The sequence below is a fragment of the Desmodus rotundus genome, chromosome 7 (genome assembly GCF_022682495.2).
Source record: "Desmodus rotundus isolate HL8 chromosome 7, HLdesRot8A.1, whole genome shotgun sequence".
NCBI classification, from domain to species: Eukaryota; Metazoa; Chordata; class Mammalia; order Chiroptera; family Phyllostomidae; genus Desmodus; species Desmodus rotundus.
In genome coordinates this window covers 66261490-66281981 of record NC_071393.1, presented here as the reverse complement: position 1 = coordinate 66281981, position 20492 = coordinate 66261490, and the positions used below count along the sequence as shown (strand labels likewise).

Below are 20492 nucleotides of genomic sequence, written 5' to 3'. Positions count from 1 at the left end.
ACAGCCCCAAGATGAGTAGTCCAGGTTGGCAAGGTAACCCTGCTTCACGCATGAGTTCAGGCATGTGGCGTTCCTTCCTTCTGCTGTTCAGGCCATTCCTAGGGTGTGATCACTATCAACATCATTAAGGTTGAGTCACACTCAAGCCCACTTTGGGGATCTAGCTGTTGGGAAGGAAAAAAATCACAGAGGAGGCTAGTCCAATGTCATAAGACCTGGTAAGACCTGGACCTAGAAGTAGCACATATCACTTCTGCTCAGAGAGCCTGGAAAGGATGTCTGGCTGGGCAGCCCTGTGCCTTACAGTACCTCCTTGTCTTGAGAGCAAGGAGGATGGTTTGGGGTAGGCAACCTGAGAGCTTCCCCACAGTGACCCTGATGCATATCCAAGTCAGAGAACCCACATCTAATCCAACCTCCCCATTGTGTAAAGAAGGAAATTGATACCCAGTGATATGAAATGACCGGTTTTGGTGGGACATATTGAGTCAATAAAACAAATGAAGATTTACCTATGATGTTTCAAAGGCTCACACTCCTTACATCAGCAACACCCTGGACACCTGAGGCCAGGGACTCGTTTCACTTCAGAATTATTGATTAAAGAAGGTGAGTGAACTTTATATTGGGAAAGTAGAGGGAATGATAAGAGACAAGAGAGGGACTTCTCTTACTCCAAATAACCCCTTTCAGTATGCCTTTCTCAACCCCCCTTAACACTCCATTCCCAGATGTCTTTCTCAACCTGACTCTCCTTTCCATCTTCCTTATGATTACATCAGTCTCCTTTGTCACCTCATTTCATTTCCTCTAAAGTTTCCTTTCAGCTACAGGGATGTGAGGGGGCATCCATCCCCCACACAGTGTCCCAGAACTAGCAAGGCAGGGGACCCCCACACTCCCTAGCTGTGGACTCATCTGGGAGCAAATGCACTGCCCTGCAAGCAGGAGTCAGCTACACACATCTACCTCTCAGTTAGTTGTATAACAAATACAGGAGACACTTTGGGGGCTATTTCCAATCAAGTGGAGCTTGTGACATTGAATGGGCTGAGATGATAGAATAAGAAAGGGAAGAAAAAGGGCATCAAGATCAGCCCACCAAAGGGGTGAAGACAAGGATACAAGTTCTGTGGACTGTGAAGAGAGCAGCCTCAAAACGACAAAGACTGGGAAGGTGCTGGGGACAGGCTGGGTAGGAAGAGAATGGAGCAGTAGAAGCCTGGAAAGCCAGCCAGAAAAGTTTACATGTGAAGCTATAAGGAAAATGGAGGGCCTTCTGTAGTGTGGAAGCAGGAAAAAAATTATGAAAACAATGTTTTCAAATCAGAAATCCCCTGCCTATTGTCATCATGAGGGACCTTAGGATGCACATTATGTCAAAGGGGTGACAGGCTTTGACAGTGAGAAGTGCTAGCACTCAGGGGCCCTGCCTCTCTAAGGCACCTCTACATTTGACATCTTTCAGACTTCATAGCATGATGATTAGCTAGGTCCTGGGATGTCAGGGTACCAAAGGCTTGGAATAGAGCACCAGAGCTCCTGATTCCTTTGGAGAAGTGGAAAGGTTTGGTCTTTAGAAGATGCTCCTGATGTAAAAAGAGGCATTCATTCTGGGTTTTGCTGTTCTCTCCTGGTGAAGGAAGAAATCTGTACTAAGGTCTGAAGTAGGCTAGATTTGCTTTTTCTTGCATATTACCAAAAACATTTCCCGAAGGTTGAATAGTTTTCTCTCTGGGACTGACATGCCCATTACCCAGAGCTGGACTCTACAGTAGGATTCTATTGTGGGAAAGAAGTTACTCAATCATGAACCAGTTTGACTGCTCTACCGTGGATAGAGCCCACCCCATGGCTGATGAGTGGGTGGTGGCACCAGCCTCACCACGTGGAAACTGTCCCTGGAATGGAACCCAGTGAGTACATCTTATTTCCAGGGCCCTGGGTTCTTCTCTTACAGAGAAGAGAATTTTGTGTCTCAGGCATTTCCCTCTATCACTTTCTCCCCTGGCTGCCAAGTGCAAATTGAGTGCTAATTACATACCTATTTGGCCAAACCTAAGTGATTATTTTAACAGCCACCACACCAACATGGAAAACCCAGCAAAAATATACAAAGTTATCTGCCCTCATGCTGCATGTTGGCTGATTGTTCGAGTTTTTCAGTTTTGATAAAATTAGAATTCCACACCAAATGTGATAAACACTAGGAAAATTGATATACAAAGAATGATGTACAAGTATTTCAGTGATGTGACATTTATTCACATGCATTTATTTAAAATTAGGACATTAAAAAAGAGTGACCTCAGGATGGAGGGAGGATGTAAGATGAAAAACCAGAAATACATAGGCATGCATCAATGAACAAAATAATTGCCCATATTTTATGTAGAGTGTTGAACCATAAAGACTTTCAAATAAACAATTGATAATTAAAAAATCACTACAATATCAGAAAACAAGATTGAAGATTAATTCTGCCTAAAGATTAATTCGGCACTTGACATAACATTCCTATTTCTTGTCTTTCTGCCTCCTCTACTCCTTCGTGGCTTGCCATTCTCTGCCCCAGGGAATCAAGAGTATACTTGAGTAAAAATTTCAATAGGCACTTTATTTCTTCTCTCTGTAGTGACCTAGATAAGTCTAGGAATATCTATGTGAAATAGATAAGGATGAGGAAGGAGGAACAAAGATTGCTTAGGGCTGGAGCTGTTGACTGAGGGCAGCAGCTAAAGCAAAGGGTCTCTTTCCTTCAGCAGCTTCTGGAGGACAGGCAGGCCTCTGGCTGCACAGGCAGGTGCTCATATTTGTGTGTGTTCATCAATGCAGTGATAATATCCCTTATGCTTATTCACTATTCCTCTGAATAATCTCAGTGGCAATACAATTAATTTTTAATTATCTATAGTGGTTTGGGGCCTTCTTTCCTTAATCCTGTCAAGTTGGGTGAACTCTGCTTCTTGGCTTTATAGCTGTTAGGATGGAATTCAGTTTAGTTGAGAGAAAGTGTGTGTGAGAGAGAGAGAGAGAGAAACAAAGAGAAAGTATTTGCACTCCAAGATCAGTTATAAATTTTAATCAAATTATCCACAAATTTGGATTTTTCATTCCTTCAGTTAGTATAAATAATCAGGACTTTACTATAGTGCTAAAAGGGTAGATACAGATAACAGAAGGCAATAAACAATAACCACAATACATATATTCTTGTTAGATAGACTATCATTTCACAGCCCTGTGGGATTTACAATTTAGAGCCACTAACTAACCAGCTCATCAGAGAATTACCTGTTAGCACTGCCAATATTTCCTTTAATGAGGTAACACCGTGGTATTGGAGCCTGAGGAACAGTTTGTCTGTAGTGAGCTGGCCCATAGCAGTCTCCAGTTCTGGGCTCTCAGAGCAGCTTATGCCAAGATCCTGCCCACACTTATAGCTGGAGGCCTTGGGGACCCCACCAGTCACTTCCATGAAGCCAAGAATAAAGTTACTGCTCAACCTGCATGACCCACTCGCTTGTAAAACTTTTCTCCAGATTACCATGTCATTGTAATTCTCTTTGTCATCACCTGGGTTGTTCCCCTTGGGGAAGCTATAATGTAATCTCTTGAATGTCCATGATGAAGGTGTAACACCCTTGGACATGCTAAAGCTGGTGTTTGTAGATGACAGAGTTTTCATGAATACCTCCATGGTCTGTTTTTCTTGGTCACTGTCTGCCAAGTCACATCGCATCTCTTCCTCTGAGAATTCTTTTCTAACTGCCTCCATTTTGTTTCCTGAAGATTCTACAAGAAGTAAGCCCAGGCTGAGTAGCAGCAGAGAGACCTCCATCTCAGATCCAGGGTAATCTCTTCTGCAGTAAAAGTAAAGAGTCAAAGATAAAAATAAGGAGAATATTAAGGAGATAGCTCTCTTTTCCTTATGACAGTTATTCCCAGGATTGACCCCTCCGTATAATTTAGGTTTACAGCTGTTAATGGAAGCACAAATATATGAAAAACAAACAAACAAACAACCAGCTGTGGGGTCTGAACCCCAGCTTCAAATCCCTGCTTATGCACTAACAAACAATTTGCATCATTTAACTAACCTCAGTTTCCCCATACTAAAAAAGAGAATGTGAGAATTACATAAGATAATATGTTTGAAGTGCCCAGAACCAAGTAGGTATTTCTCTCCCTTTTCTCCTCGTCTGTAATCTCATTGGCAGGGTCTGTAATCTTCAAAACGGTCCCAAGAATCTCACTCAACACATTCCTCGCTATTGCTACATTCCCTACAGCCTCCCATGGTACCTGCCACTTGAAAAAAACCACAATGTTATTTCCCCCCTCCCCCATTTCTTTTCCCATCAATTCTCAGTCATGGGACATCTATCTTTACCAGTTCCTTGGGCACAGTTGATCCTCTGGAGAAAGCTTCTAGCTTGTTGCAGGGCAAGAAGCAAAATTGTATTTGTTTCCTGGAAGTGTTTGCGATTGGGTCTGAGGGAAGGAGGGGCTAAGAACATGATAGTTAGAACTGTCTGAGATCAAAGGAGGAGACAACACAGAACCAGGAGGGTCAGAGGACTAAACGAAGTGTCCGTTTGGCTGTCCGAATCCCAGTGACCTGGGCAGCTTCCTCTTCTGTGAAATCGTCACTGTCCATTTATTTAACCCAAAGTGACTTCTTTCCTTCTTTGAAACCCCTACAGCATAGATTATATTGCACCTTACTTTATATGGTCTTTTTTTATTTTTCAAGTTGGTTGATACATGTTAGTCTTTTCTCCCTCTTACTGAGGCTAAAATTTCCTTGAGCCCGGAACATATTCCTGCTTCTTTTTAGTCTGTACAGAATCAAACATTGAGCTGTGTATACACAGGTTTCTCAGCAATGTTAACAATATAACATGGCTTGACTAGTGAGGAAAATTCTGTACTTGAGGTCAATGCTGGAAAATTCGTATTGCGAATTCCAGAAAGAATGATTATTTAGAGTGATAATTCATTCTCTTGCTCTAGCAAGATCTTTTTTTAATTTTTTTTCTCTCACCTTTAAGAGCTTCCTTCCCTTACACGTGTAGCTTCTGCATTATCACACTTACATCCCAATCACCACTCCCTGCCCCTCCAATTCCTTCAATGCCCTACTTTTCTAAAATACCACTTGCAATGACACTACTTCAGGGACCTTCAACTACTCCTCATTGCCTACAGGAGGTAATGGAACCCCCCTGAGGCCACTGAGTCAAGGCTCTACTTGATCTAATCCCAACCTGCTTCTCAAGGCTCCTCTCCCATTATTTTGGTATGCACACTGGCTCTCAGAAAATCAGTGTGACCCACGCTCTTTGAATACATTCTATTCCATCTCTCTGTTTTTGCTTTTTCTTGAATGCCTATTTATAACACAGGAGCTCCAAGCCAGGTTGCTGCTTAAGTGTCTCTGATAGTCTGAAAAAACCACCCTGAGTGCAACGATAGCAGCAGATCAGTGGAGAGAAACCACACCCCACCTGCAGTCTTGGTGCTACTTTCAGGGTTAGGGAGGGAGCAGTGGCAGTGGGGAGGTAGCTATCACATGGTAGCATGGGGGTAGCTACAGAGTTGTGTAAACACAGGGGCCTTGAGAAAGCTGGGACCCTGGATACAGGCTGTTTTCCTCACTCCTTTTCTCTGTTCTTCACACCTGTTCTCTGAGGAGGAGAGGCCATGTCTTGAGCTACCCCACACTACTCCTTTCTTGAAATTCTTCAAAACCCAATTCAGATCTCATTCTTCTTTTTTAAATATATTTTCTCACTACTTAAGTCTATCAAATCCATTTCTCATGCCTCTGAACTTACCACATATTTCTTATACCACTCAATTGACATTGGTACCCATGGACTTGTATTTTTAATTATATTTAATTTAAAAATGTCCTGTGTGTAAAATGAGAGCAAAGACCCAGTACTAAAAATATATAAGCCTTAGTAATTGGATTGATTGTGTATTAATTATTAAGATTACATGGACATGTTCACATATGTGCCTTGAGGACAGACTTGGTGCAGGGTGAAGGGAGGAGGGAAGAAGGGCTTAGGTTGTTTCCTAAACATCAGCTACCATCAACATCAATAGTGAGGTGATCATAGGAATGCAGAAATATAATAAGGAGAAAAGTAAGAGGAAAAACAGTGTAGAGATTCCCAGTTTTCCTACAACATGTATTTCAAGTGGACAGAATTAGCAGGTACCTGGGTTTGATTTGGGCTGTTAGGTGCCCATTAAAAGAAATCAACAACAACAACAACAACAACAACTGCCCAACTGCACATGCCTAAAATGTCACAAGTCACTTGAATTGGGCTTTGATCCCAACCAAAGAGTGGTGGGGATCAAAGTATACCAGAGTATACTGGTATTATTATACCAGAGTATATTTTTATACTCTGTATTATGGTATTATAATACTATAGTATTGTAATACTATAATACAGAGTATAATAATACTCTGTATATATACTCTGTATAATAGTATTATTATACCAGAGTATAAAAATACTCTGAGGATAATTTCCAGTGCGCAGTCTCAGGTGCATACTGACACACTTCAATCGGAATGCATGATTTTGTGTTTAATTAGTAGAGGGAGGTTAGGGGAGGAAAGGAAAAAAATCATTGGGAAGGAAAAGACAATAAAACCTAGGGAGAAGAGTAGGAAAGGGAATCAGAACTCATAACATAGAAACGGGAGCCTTAAGGGACACATTGTAGTAAGTAAAACCTTTGTCCAAGAAATGGTGCTGCTACCAGGACTCATATACTAGGGACCACCTGATCCTGCTCCACATCTTCAGATGCTGAGGGCTCTGCTCCCTGGGTAGCATCAAACTTCCATGAAGACAACAGTGACAATGGGGTTCCCACAGAGAAATGGGTAATGAAACTCAGCTGCGAAAGAGCCACCCCACTTGGGTGAGCCTTGCAAACGTTGCAAAGTGTCCTTTACTCACATTAGTCACCCTCTTCCCTCCATAATCTAATCAATCATTTAGAATTTGATGCTTATGACAGAGAGTTAACTAGCACAAGTGTGCCTCCTTTTTTGATCTGACCTTGAATTAACTACAAATAAATAATGCAATAGGTGAAGTCTCTCAACTGAAAAGATCAGAACAGATCAAGCCCTCTGAAGCTCATGCATTGCTCACATACAAGACTGGAATGTTCAAAATTAGTTTTCCCACAATCTGGCACTTACTTGCCAAATATCCCTTATTTCTTACTACTCCTCAATACTAACCCTCCCCTCCAACAAGGCTAATTTCTATACAACGAAGAAATAGAATTGTGGTGTGATAGGCCTGGGGAGAACCTCAAAGATTATCTAGCTCAAGCCCTCTCACTTTACAGATGAGACAACTAAGGCTCATAGAGGAATGGGACTTCATCAAATTCCCAGAATCAGGAGCCTCTCTTTCCCTCCCTTCTTTACCTTTGCCCTCTAACTCTAAAGATATGCTGCCTGTTGTTGAATGTGAAAGAACTAAACAACCAGTTCAGTTGCAAGAACTAAAAAAGGAAAAGAGTGGTCTGAGTCAAAGTCCTTTCTGTTTCCTCCAGGGATGCGAAGAGGTGATACTCTCCCTCAGAAATCCTTATCTATTTCTCTCCACAGTCTTCCAGGGAAACGGTCTCTGACCAGTCAGGCTGCTTCTGTTGTCTTTTGCCCTTTCTATCAAGGCACACAGGGAGCTGCTGTACAGGAGCAGATGCAGCTTGAGGTCTATATGCCATCTTTACAGAAAATCCTAAGAGAGGACCCCAATTGCCTCTACACTTAAGACCAAGTGTGGGATTAGGGTAAAATGAATAAGGTGCTTGCTCTTGGTACAAAAGGTAAGAGGGTTAGAAACAAACCCAGTAATCAAGGTAATATTTTAATGCAATCTTTAAAATTAATTTAATTCACAACAATCCCTGATGAACAAATATCAAAAATTTAAATAACAGGCTCTGACCCTGTATGGGCACAACTCAGGTGCCCCTCATCACCCTAAATCCAACCCTGTCAGATTGGGTCTGGGTTTAAAATTCAGGTATTTTGTTCATCAGGGATTTTTGCATATTTGGATTTTTGAAAAATATTATTTATCTAGATTACTTGTGGGGGGAGGGTGCTCCTTAAAATTTGCATGTGAAGTGAGTGCCTCACTCACCTTATCCTCATCCCAGTCCTGCACAGGATACACTCTCGGCTCTCATCAAGTGACCCACATAAAAGGGACAAGAAATTGAAACACATGCACAGTTTTTGGTTTAATTCAGTAGAGTTTTATAGTTGAAGCAGAATAAGGAGATTCCAGCTTGGCAATACTAGAAGGATAAGTGAGCTACTGGTGGCTACCCATTTCATTCCAGGCTTTACCCCACATCCATAGCTCAGGTGCGCATAGGAGAGACCCAGCACCAGAGCCCCTGACAGAGGACAAGAGAGGATCTCAGACCCAGGCGCTGGTCTCAAGTTATTCAACATATCTCTGGAAAGTAATTAGCCCCATATTGTCACAAGTGACCAGAATGAACCCCACCATGGGGGAAAGGTGGTAATTGCACGCAGGATACCTGACACCTTCAATAAGCTTACAGACCGTCATTTTGAACCTTGTCTCACTCTGGAAGCATAAAATGCTGGAATGGTTTTGGCAAACCATCTTCTTGGGAGAAGTGCAAATGCTATTGATTTTTCGAGGCCTCTCATGGATGAACACATGCTCCTTCTTGCAGGTGTTGTCAGGTTCCTTGATGATTCTTTGGAAGATCATGTGGTTGCAGTACCTTACACGGATGTTGCTCTGAGGGTAGTCCACATGCAAGTGCTCTATGGTTGACTCTGCTATTTCCTCATACAGCTCGTTTTCCCAGAATAGAATTAGCAGGAAAATTATCACCATTAGTATCATCAGGGGTAAGAGTCCCTTTACATCTTTTGCTCTGACTTCTATAGAGTAAGAAGAGAGAGAAAGCAGCAGAGGGTTATCAGAGTCCTCCAGCCCCACGCCATGACTTTACTCCCCCACCCTTAGGATATTTGATTTCCTTCTCTCTGCTAATTAAAATCATGCTTACCCTGCAAGATCCAGCTGGAGGTACAGCTCTCCAAGAAAGCCGTTTCTGACCATTTCAGCTCTGAGTTGAGCATTGAACTGTTCTCTAATTATTCCCATTTGTTTTATTTCCATCAGCTCTTTGATAGCAGGGATCTGATCTCCTAGTCCTCCTGAATCTGTCAGAGTACTTACCACAGAGCTGGACAGAGGTGCTCAAAAGTACTCATGCCTAATTGTTTTATTCCTCTTGCAGAATGACTTCCTTCCCATCATTGTCTCAACCCCAATTCTGCCCAATTCCACACGTTTTTAGCACTGTCTTCTACTCTGTTCTTCCCAGTTCTCCTCTCGTCAACCCTAATTGGCTGTGTTAGCTTGTCTTACCGCTCTTTTTTGGTGCAGCTTTCACAAGTAACATATCCTTGTGATCATGGATCTGAGAAAGTCCCTTGTGTCTTGCTGTTCTCTGACAACAGTTGAGTGTGGGGAGGGCCAGAGTGGAAAGAGCAGAAAGGGCGGGGCCTGTAGGGGAGTGTGCTTGGGTGCCTTTGGGAAGGAAGGGAAGCTACCTTCAGAGGGAGAGTTGGCTAAAGCAGGTCCTGAAAGTGTCCTCATTAAACAAGTGAAGACTTTTCAAAACATTTAGTAAAGTCCTGATGTGTGCCAGACACAGAATTGTCTATTTTCCAAATTTTCAGCCAGTCCTTACTCAAACCTATGAAGTAACTATTACCTCCATTTCATTAATGAGAAATTAATTGCAACCCTGGCTGGTGTGGCTCAGTGGTTGAGTTCCGGCCTGTCATTCAAAAGGTCACCAATTTGATGCCCAGTCTAAGGTACATGCCTGGGTTGTGGGCCAGGTCCCCAGTAAGTGGCATGCAAGAGGCAATCACACATTGATGTTTCCCTCCCTTTCTTTCTCTCTCTCCTCCCCTCTCTAAACAATAAAAAAATACATACATAAAATAAAAATAAAATCTTTAAAAAAAGAAATTAATTGCAGAACATTTCAGGTGGAGATGGGAGATGACAAAAGTAATAAGAACCACACCTTCTTGACACTTGAACATCAGTTTCAGCAAAGTCTAGTCCCACATGGTGTTCAGGACAGGGCAGAACAATCCCCTGACATTAACACTCCCATGGCCTGGCAAATATGGCAATGGTTCCCAAACTCTGCTGAATAGTGGAATCACCTGGGGATTTTTAAATGCCACTTTGAAACATTCTGCTTTAATTGGTATTGGAGGTGACCTGGTTTTTGGATTATTAATCAAAGCTCTTCCAGTGATTCTAATATGCAGCAAAATTTGGGGAACTACTGACATGTGGCAGACATTGCAAACCTATGTGGAAAATCAGTGGAGGAGGGCTTGGTGAAAGACCAAGGTATTGAGACAATAGGATTATTTTTGTTGCTATCATCTTCTGGTCATTTGATACAGGAATGGGAAAAAAGACTTAAGTTTTATGACTTTTTGCTCTGAAAGGAATTCTCTTTTGGTGAGACTTTTATGTAGTCTCCTCTATATATGAGGTCTGCCTGGAAAAAGTCCAGCTATTATTAGTACAACAAGAACGGTTTGTGTGACATCGATGTAACAGGGCAGCCAGGAAGAGTGGACCGGAATGCACACGTGTGAACAATGATGACTTCACTCTACTAGTCAGTTGGGTCAATAGACACTGTTGAATGAGCATGTGTACTGTGTGACTGTTGCATTCAAAATGCCTGAGTGAATAGACCAATGAATCTGCATCAAATTGTGCATTACACCTGAACGTTTCTCCATGGAAACTATTCAGATGATCCAAAAGGCTGCAGCTATGGGCAACTGGTGATTGGCAGCTTCATCACGCAACGTGCCCATCTCTTGCAGAGATTTTTGTGCGAAACATCAAATCACCCAGGTGACTCGTCCCCTACAGCCCAGATTTGGCACTCTGCACCTTCTGGCTTTTCCCAAAACTAAAATCACCTTGAAAGGGAAGAGATTTCAGACCATCAATGAAATTCAGGAAAATACAATGGAGCAGCCTGATGGTGATTGGGAGAACTGTGTGAGGTCTATTTTGGTGCCAAGGTACCTACTTTGAAGGGGACAGAGGCATCATGGTCCTGTGTACAATGTTTCTTGTATCTTGTATGTTCTTCAATAATGACTCTATTTTTTATATTACATGCCTGGATAATTTCTGGACAGACCTTGTATACCTGTGTCTTTCTAACTAAGATGAAAAACATTTTGAGGTGAAAATGGTCTAGAGAATCCTGGAAAAGGCTTCAAAAATCTGTCTCTTTATGTACAAAAAACCATAATTCCAGACCATGAAAATGAACAACCAAGACGTTATTATTTACTTTCTAAAAACTTTCATTCTGGGTGTCCTTCCAGAATTCAAACTGCCCTGTTTGGGATATGCGTTGCACAATGCCACAAAGATATAAGTACACAATTAATTGTTGATGTATTTTCCAATTAATAAATTTTGATTTGCACACCATCTTGCAGAAACATTTTCATTGTTTAAAGAGAAATCTGTCTAAAGAGATTATTGTTACACATTTTCCAAATGGCTGTTTGATGACAGAAAAGTCAAAGAAACAGTAGTCTAAGGAAGATGGAGCTTTATTTCTCATGTAAAAGAAAGCCTGGGGTAGCTAGTCCAGGATCAGCCAGGTGCTTCAAGGTTCTGAGTTCTGTCTCAGAGTGTGGCTTCCATGTCACAATCCAAGTGGCTGCTGTAGCCCCAGCCATCATGTCTGCATTCCTGCCAGCTGGTAGAAGAAAGGCACAAAAAGGGTGTGGCACTGCCTTCTGAGGACACATTTCAAAGTTTCACGCATCACTTCCACTTACAGCTCACTTGCATTAATTTCGTCAGACAGTCACATCTAACTGCAAGGGACACTGGGAAATGTAGGGTTTATTCTGGAGGATGAGGCACATGTGCCTAGCTGAAATTCTGATTTCCAAACAAAAAAGGGGAGAATAAATACTGGAGGACAAGTAAGAGCATTTTTCCTACTTATCTTCAGGCAAACATTGTTCTAGAAAACGTTAATGAGTGTGATTCAAGAAAAATGTTTCATGATCAAAAGTTTGTGAGACACTGTTAATTATATTTCTTCTCAAAAGATCCACAAAGCACAAAATTCTGAGAAACGCAGCAATAGAGAAGCTTGACTGGTTTCATTTAACTAAGGCTTTTACAAATTGATTTGAGCATGGAACTTTACTTAAGGGGCACCTGTGGAACAGGGTTCCATGGAATATCGGTGTGGGACATGCCGCACAGGACTAGGAGCCACAGGTGGTAACCAGACATATGGGTGGGAGCAAAGGAAACAATAAGGAAAAGGGAATGGAACCTAAAGAGCCCCAGGTTTTTAGATTTTGGGGACTGCCCTCCTTTTAAAACATATATAAAAATTCAAGCCCCATCCTTCATTACTACTAGAATTCTAACATTTCCAAAATGTTTTAGAAGCTCTCTGAGAACTGCTTTTATCTCTTGTCCACAATGAATCCTAACGGCTTTCTTTCTGTTCATCCTGTTGCAGCAGCATCTCTGGACTGCGTCCGGCTCCTCCCAAAGCCTGGGTACTCTCCTACATACTGATCACAGGATATGGAGTGTAACAGACATTCTGGACATTTTTAATTACAAAAGAGAAAAAAATATTTAGTAGTCTTAGCAGCTATCCACAAACCCTTTCCTTGGGCACTCTGATGTGGGTGTACTTATCCTCCTTTTCATCGGCTTTATATCTCCTCTTTCTCAAGTCCTGGGCCCCCTTAGACCACCATCATGGCACAGGAGGGGACTAGGGGCTCTCTTCTTGAAGATGCACTTTCTGAGTCTTTACCCTCAACTGCGGAAACATGAATTGCCCTTCTCGAACAATGGGAGTAGAAGGAGGTTGCAGAGCATATTGGGGAAGGCTAATTACCTCACTGTCAGCCCTCAGCCACTCAGTCTGCCACTGCCTGGCTCCCACAGGCTATTTTTCAGAAACCTTTTAGAAAGGTTTCTAAGTGAAATCCACCAGTCTATGGCTATTAATTAAAAATACAGAAACCTGGGCCTTACACCAGACCTATCAGACGGAAGACACTGGGGGGTGAGGTCCTAGAATCTGCATTGGTAATCAGTAGCCCACCTCTGGTGATTAAAGTGCACACTGAAGTTTAGGGATCACTACAATGGATGAGCCCTGAATTGGTAAACAGCACGGTAATTTATAAAGAATTGCACCCACCCCACTTTGAAACTGACTTTTACATTATTATGTAGAATGCTCAATACCTCATGTGAAACCTTGCATGTGAATGACTGTTCTGATTCAGAGCTTCCACAAGGTGAAGGGTAGGCACTTGTCCCCACATCATGTGACTAAAGCAGGTCCTCAGAGCACCCGCCCCCCAATACGCACTGGAAGGACCTGCCTCCCAAACACACTGCTGGAGGAGGAAGGACTGGTCTGTCTCTCTTAGTTCTAGTCCTTAATTACCTGTGTTCTTTCAGCAATTGTAGAAAACTGTTCATAGGGGATCCTGGAGATGAGCAGAGTGACCTGGGTTCCACCAGAGACAGAAGTCCCAGGGCCAAGCAGGGGGAAGAAGTGAGACTATGTCTGAAAGTTGGGAGCAGGGGCCAAGGGGCCAAGGCTGGGGTGACTGGCAGTGAGGAAGCTGGGAACACCTTTGATCCAGGAAGGTGGTTTAAAGCAGAAGATGCTCTCTTCCCCCAACCATTCTCTAACCCCTTTTTCCTACTTCTGTATCACCCAGATGCCAACTTTTAGCACCTGTCTTAAGACCAAAAGGTTGGAAGTACTTCTGAGTTGGGATCTGTTTTTTTTCTCCCTATTCCTCTTTACCAAGGAGCCCTCCCAAACTTTTCACCTATTACGCTGGTGTGGAGAACAGTCAGATGATAGGGAGTTTCTTTCTAACCTTGGAAGTGGGCCTCATCCATGAGGAAATCCCTGCTGGCTCCCACAAACTCTCATGCATCCTGTATAAGCTCAGGTGTCAAGAAATATCTCTAAGGGTAGGACAAAGACATGAGACTCTATCAACTCCTCCAGGAACCCTTCTTCAATCAACCCATCTCCATCTCCTTTTAGAAATTCCAGAAGAAGCCCTCCTCCATGCTTCCTGTATCTGACTGAGTCTTAACAGTTATTATGTGGGGCAACCAAGGGTTTATTTGGCCTTCTCTAGTGTGTGCTGTGTGCTTCTGGCGAGCCAGAATGTGTTACTTGTTTGGTCAAGCACACTGCCTGGTACTTCCCAGGAGAACAAAAAGTGTCTGTGGAGTGGATCGAAAGGATAACAGACCAGATGTCGCTCTTCTACTGCTAACTGGTTGTGTGATCTTCCAAAGCCATGTCACTTCTCAGAGTCCCAGTTTCTTCATCTCTAACATGGAGGTGGCAGAAAAGAATAAAGGAAGAATCGGACTATCTATAAGCTCCCTTTCTGCTGTCACACACTAAGGTTCTGAGCTAAATAAAGTGACCCCAATGGCTATTCCCTTAGGAAGACACTTCTCTGGCAACCACTCCTATTCCCCCCTCAACACACACACGCACACCAGGGGGTGTGAAGCCTTGCCCTCTGCCTTCCAGCCTGGAGTCAGGGTGAGCAATGGGGATATGGATCAGGCCCAGCAGTGGGAGCTGGAGCCCTGATTCAGGAGTGTGGTAGAGTAGCCCTGTGAACTTGCCTAAGGAATTGGCAGTCTGGTCAGAGGGGCACCTCCCTAAATCAAGAATACTTATTATTGGGGGAAAAACAGGGCATGAAGCACTCCTACTCTGGAAGGATTTGTTGGCTACCTTCACAAGCCTCTGGGCATTCTTCCAACTGCCCTCCCACAAAGTCATCTGTCTCTCCGTCCAGATGAGGTGAACATATGTCTAAGAACAAGCTGTTCCTGATTTGGGCAGAATGTGTTCAGAATCAGATCAGAGGCTATCTACCTCCGCTGTGCAGTTGCAGCCCCAGGCTAGGAACACAGGAGGTCCTGTTCTCCTATGAGGGCAAACCAAGTCATTTCTTTTTTTCTGATGTTAGTGGTATCCCTGAAATGACTGTCACCACTTAATAGCCCAGGGGAGGCCAGGATGAGGGGAGGTTGCCCTAAGCATGTCTTTCTAACAACTACCTAGGAGGCCCCTGTCCTTCAGTTTTCCACTTCTGAGAACGCTTTGATCATAGCATACCTGGTTTCTCATGTGTGTTCCCAGACTGGGTCCACAACAGTTTCCTTTGAATCCTCATTTGGAAGTACCATTAACTCAGCCTTCCCCTGCAGCACCTCCAATGCCACTCCCACGCTCTGTTCTCCTCCCTCCGCCAGTTCCAGCTTCCCTGAAAATTAGATAAGATTCCTTGGAAGAAAATAATGATTGTCTTCAACCCCTGAATAATTACAGAGGCCTTAAAGAACCCAGATGCAATAAAAACAAAACAAAGCCTCCCTTTTCTCGGAAGCACCCAGCTAGAGCAAAATGAATAGTGGCCTAGCAGTTGTGAGAGCCTGTCTTGAACTGGCTCAGCCACTAGCTCTGTGACCCTGACCTTAATTCCATGGGCCTGGCTGACCTCTTTTACAAGTGGCTGGGGGCTGGCAGAGTTGGGGGAATGCATGAGATGGAAACAAGGAGCAAATGAGAGTTGATAAAGCACACCCAGCCACAGCATTCCACAGTACAGGCTCTGTGGTTGCTTATTAGAACGTTGAAACAGTGCTCCCCGTGGCTTTTTGTCAACCATACTATACACAGAAATCTTTTTAAAACACAAACTAGTTCTGTGCCTGTGCTGTCCACCCCCTGCTCTCCCTAAAATGTGTCAATGGCTTTTCATAAGTCTTAAAATAATGACCACAGTCCTTACCTCTGCCTACCCAGCCTTGAATGGAGACCCTCACCTCAAATCTCTCCTTTTCTCCCTACATACGTAGGGTAGGGAAAAAGTAGGTTTGCAGTTGTGAGTAGGCAAAACACAGAGTTAATAAAGCTATTATAATAACCCTAACCTGCGTGTCTTTTTCCATATAAACAACTGTAAACCTGCTTTTGCCTCAACCTGTGCTCTTTTTGCTCAATAGCTGTTTAGTAAATACTGATTGAATAGAATAACACATAAGTGAACGACATGAAAGAACTATATTTTGCTCTTTAACCACAGTATCAATGAGCTACACTTTGTAAAACTCAAAAATCTTCTTTGAGGGTTTCTTTGGTGGGACCCTTGTAGCACCCTATGGACGTGAGATCAGAATGATCAATGAAAGGAAAGTGTTGATTTACCTCTAATTACTACTCAAGACCTTAAATCTATGGTTATCCCTCTGATTCCCCCACTTTAGCTCAGGAGTTTTGCTAGTGGGTGATGTGTCTGTTCTCTGCTTTCTATCCACGCCATGGGATGCCATCTAACTTAGTAAGTAGTTCAGCCTAATCCCGTGAACACTTTATCCCAGGACAATAACACAGATCTATCCTCTGTAGGTTCCACATCCATGTCATGTACACAGAAGGATCAGCAAAAAGTAGTGGGGTCTCTAAAAGTTAATTTTTAATCTGCAGTCCCTCTCAGTAAGAGCCTAAAAATAAGATCCATTGCAGTACCTGATTTGGCCACAAGGCGGCAGTTCCCGCCCAAACTCCAGGGAGCAGAGACGCTTCCTATTTTAATGCTTGTTTGTGACCAGCAGAGATTCTCACCCTGTTCCATTATCATCCACCAGGCATCCTCTCCACAGGCCAGCAGTGTCTCCTTAGGGCTCATATGACAGTGATCCCTCATCTTAAAACCTGGTCAAATGAGGTTGATGACGTCCTGGTGGTTATACAGGTCCTTCCCTAACCTTAGTTTTCCTTTTCTTCCCTTGTCTCCCTATTGTGGACTTTGGTTCATCAGTTTATTAAATCACTTATTTTATAGATTCTTACAGGATGGCTGTTGAGTCTCTAACCTTCCAATGGGTGCAACCCTACAGTGTGGCCCCAAAACACCATTGGTTCAGAATTTGCTCAAAGACTTAAAAGTCTGAAGCAGCAGGGCACTTCAGCAAGTTTGCAAAGGAGCCAATGACACTGATGTCCAATTTAAAGCTCCTGAGAGTTTACATGGTGCCTTGCTTCATGTCCAGTCGGAAGAACATTTCAATGCTTCCTTAAAGCATTTATAGGGCCATACTGTGGCCCAAAGGGAGAGCTGCCACAGAATATTTTGCAGGTATGGCTCCCCCTCACCTTTCCCAGAGGACGGTATATTCCCCACATTGTAAGAGCCCTCTATTCAAGCCCCCAGTAACTTCATGCTCCTTATGTCCCCCAGTGTCACAGGGTCAGGTGTTCCTAAAAAGCCTGTATAACTTTTTGATTTAAAACAACAATTCACACAATTCATTAGCCAAATATTTATTTAGCATCTATTAGGTCCTAAGAACTGTTCCAGCCTGTGAGTCTTCAGCAGTAAAAAAGCACTCTGTTCTCACAATGCTTCTATCGTAGTGGAGGGGGTGGGGGAATTAATAACAGCAGCAGCAGCAGCAAAAGTCAAGTGGTGGTATGCACAAAGAAGAAAATTAAAGTACAGAAGGAGAATAGAGAGCAAAGGGGGTGGGTGCTACTTCATACAGAGTGATCAGAGAAGTCCTCTTAGATAGGTAACATCTGAGCAGAGCTCTTAAAAGTAGCGAGGGACTGAGCCACAGAGGTATGAGGAAGATAAGACGAAGCAGAGAGAAAAGCAAGTATGAAAACACAGGGGTGGGGATTTCTGAGGAGCATTAGAGGCCAATGTAGTTGGAATGCTGCCAGCAAAGGGACAGAGTGGTAGGAGGTGAGATCAGGGAAGTGCAAGCACTTCCCTTTAATGCAAGAGTGGCAAAATCATGTATTTTTAAAGTCATGGCAAGGAGATTTGATTTTATGCTGAATGAAATGGAAATGCACAGAGGGTTTTGAGCAGAGCAATGACCAGCCCTGACCTAGGCCTTGACAGAACATTCTGTCTTGTCCGTTGAGAACAGACTGAAGGGGCACAAGGGCCAACAAGGGAGAACAGCTAAGGGGCTACTGCAGCAGTGGTGGCTCAGACTACAGCGGTGGTAGAGGGGGAGGTGGTGAAAAGTGTCTGAGTTCTGGAAATATTCTTAAGGTACAGCTAACATCATTTGTTAAAGGATTGAATGTGGGTTGTAAAAGAGAGGGCTAAAGGATGATTCTAAGGTTATGTGTTTCACAGGTTTTCCAAATATCTGGAAAGGTACTAGAAGTTAAATACTCAGCAGCACAATAAAGAGTGAGGTGAAAAATACATGTGGTTTCTAGCTCTTCTTCTTCAGGTGAGTCAGGGCACATCTGACTGAAATAGCAAGATTTGATTGAGCACTGAAAACCCTCAACAGTTAGGGAGGAAGTAAGGGTGAAGAGTGTGATCCCAGGGTCTATCCCTGTGTAGTGAATGGAAGCACTCCTCCCCACGCACATATCTGCACACGCCCCCCAAATAAAGCAGGCTGTATAACTTTACTCAGGCTGTCTTTTTTCTTTTGGAGTTTCCTACTCTTGGCACAGTCTATTTCTGTGGCTTGGGGGAGGATCACCGGGAGAAACAAAGTTTGGCACATGGTTGGACCCAGAACTAAACGGCTATGAAAGATGAAGTAGCAGGTGATTCTGAGGATACAGCATGCCTAGAGTTACTGGGATACTAGCCTAGTCTCCAGTTGTAGCCTGTAGAGCAACTGGGTAGCACCAGTAGCTCCCAGGCCAAACCAAATTACATACCAGGGGACCTTTTAAAAACTAACCATGCCACTCTTCATCTTCAAAGGATCCAATTTAATTGATCTGGGGTTGGACCCAGCAATGAATTATTATAAAGTTTCAAAAATGAGTCTAATGTGCAGGCGGGCTTGAGCATTCCTGTTAAGTTCATTCCCAAGGTGCTATACCACCTGAGACTCCCTCCCCCATCCCCACCTACCATATGCATGGGCCCTGGAATGTTAGACTTGAATGAGGGAGGGAGTCCAGGCTTTATGCGACAAGAGGCCTGCCACATTTCCTGACCAGAAGAGGTCCCAACACGCAAAACCCCCTCCGACCCCAGCCCTCCTGCTTACAGTGGAGGAAAATTGACAGTAATGTGAAATTATTGATATACAATATGTCTCCCTAAGTCCTGAATAAACAGTTCCTGGATAATAAAAAATGCAAAAGATAAATAATGATAGTTGATTTTAGTAATAATGATTTTGTAGAAGAAATATTATACTATATAAATTATGTGCAATAACATCTGGTATTTATCCTGGAGATTTTAATATTAGAAAGACTAGCTGTGTACAGATTAAGTGTATAAATCTGAAGTGGTGGAGTATAAAATCATTTTCATACAGTAATATTAGGTACAATAGGAACTTGATTAGTGTGATGGTGCTCAACAGCAATAAATGTGCAGTTTTATTGGGAGTGGGAATGCTGGCCTGGAAAACGGGGCTCATTCGGGACTTGAACCCAGAACCTCTAGTTTCCCGAGCGAAAATCATACCTAGGCCAAGAAACCAGGTACGTAATTACTTTTAAGTTTTGCAACCCTAGTAGAAAAGTTTTAGCCACGGCTGCAGTATTAGTTTTTTCCAATAATTAAGAGCATGGAGTGCCGCCTAGTGGACCAACGCATCCCTGCAGTCTCCTTTACCCAAATTCCTGAAAACGATACCCTTAGACTACATATTATTTTAGGACATTCTTTTTTCGGATCAACGAGAATAATTTCGCTGCACGTTTGGGCTTCCCAGTGGACTAAAGATGCTTTCGGAATGGTGGGAGGCAATCAAATCAAGGACAGCCAGGAGCAGCGGGGTGATCCGTTTGCCCTTGGGGAGGGCAGAGGTCGCTCCTTCCCGGGAAGGCATCTCCTAGATCGCTTTGCTCTTGGTAGGCGGGAGAGCGGGGGCTGGGTAAGGAAGGTTTTCCCTGCCTCTGCACAAGACTGACGGATTATTGGGCTCTGCCTGTCCGGCCTTAGATTCTCAACTTCCTGAAACTTTCCCCATCTCCTCCGGGAGGACCCCAGACTCAGAATCTTTCACGTAGCAAAAGCACTCGCGGCGTGGCTTCCTCAAAGAGGAGGCGCCCAAGGCAGGAGAGGGCCCCGACTCTCCTCAGTGACCTGCTTGTGCCAACCCCAGACAGGTTTCCGGTCTCTCGGGAGGACATGCGAGACGTATACCAACTGTTTCCACCCATCTCAAGCATTGCAGCTTAAAAGAAGAAAGAAATCAAAGCAAACCAAGAATAGATGAGGGGAAACAGAAAGATATGAACCCAATACAACTGCAAATACAAGAATTGTAGGGTGAATA

The 20492-nt window shown here is 43.3% G+C and overlaps 2 protein-coding genes across 2 annotated transcripts; both read right to left on the bottom strand.

Annotated features, from left to right (window-relative positions):
• Positions 1-3166: 3166 nt before the first annotated feature.
• Positions 3167-4424, bottom strand: RNASE11 (ribonuclease A family member 11 (inactive)). Its single transcript, XM_024567612.3, has 2 exons — positions 4394-4424; positions 3167-3863 (listed from the first exon to the last, which is right to left on the bottom strand). Exon 2 carries the CDS (start codon positions 3839-3841, stop codon positions 3251-3253), a length of 591 nt encoding a protein of 196 aa, XP_024423380.2. The 5' UTR covers positions 3842-3863; positions 4394-4424; the 3' UTR covers positions 3167-3250.
• A 4080-nt stretch (positions 4425-8504) lies between these two features.
• On the bottom strand, positions 8505-9507 carry RNASE12 (ribonuclease A family member 12 (inactive)). The gene is made up of 2 exons (XM_024567574.1): positions 9474-9507; positions 8505-8980 (listed from the first exon to the last, which is right to left on the bottom strand). The coding sequence occupies exons 1-2, from the start codon at positions 9505-9507 to the stop codon at positions 8505-8507; spliced, it is 510 nt and encodes a 169-aa protein (XP_024423342.1).
• Positions 9508-20492: the final 10985 nt, after the last annotated feature.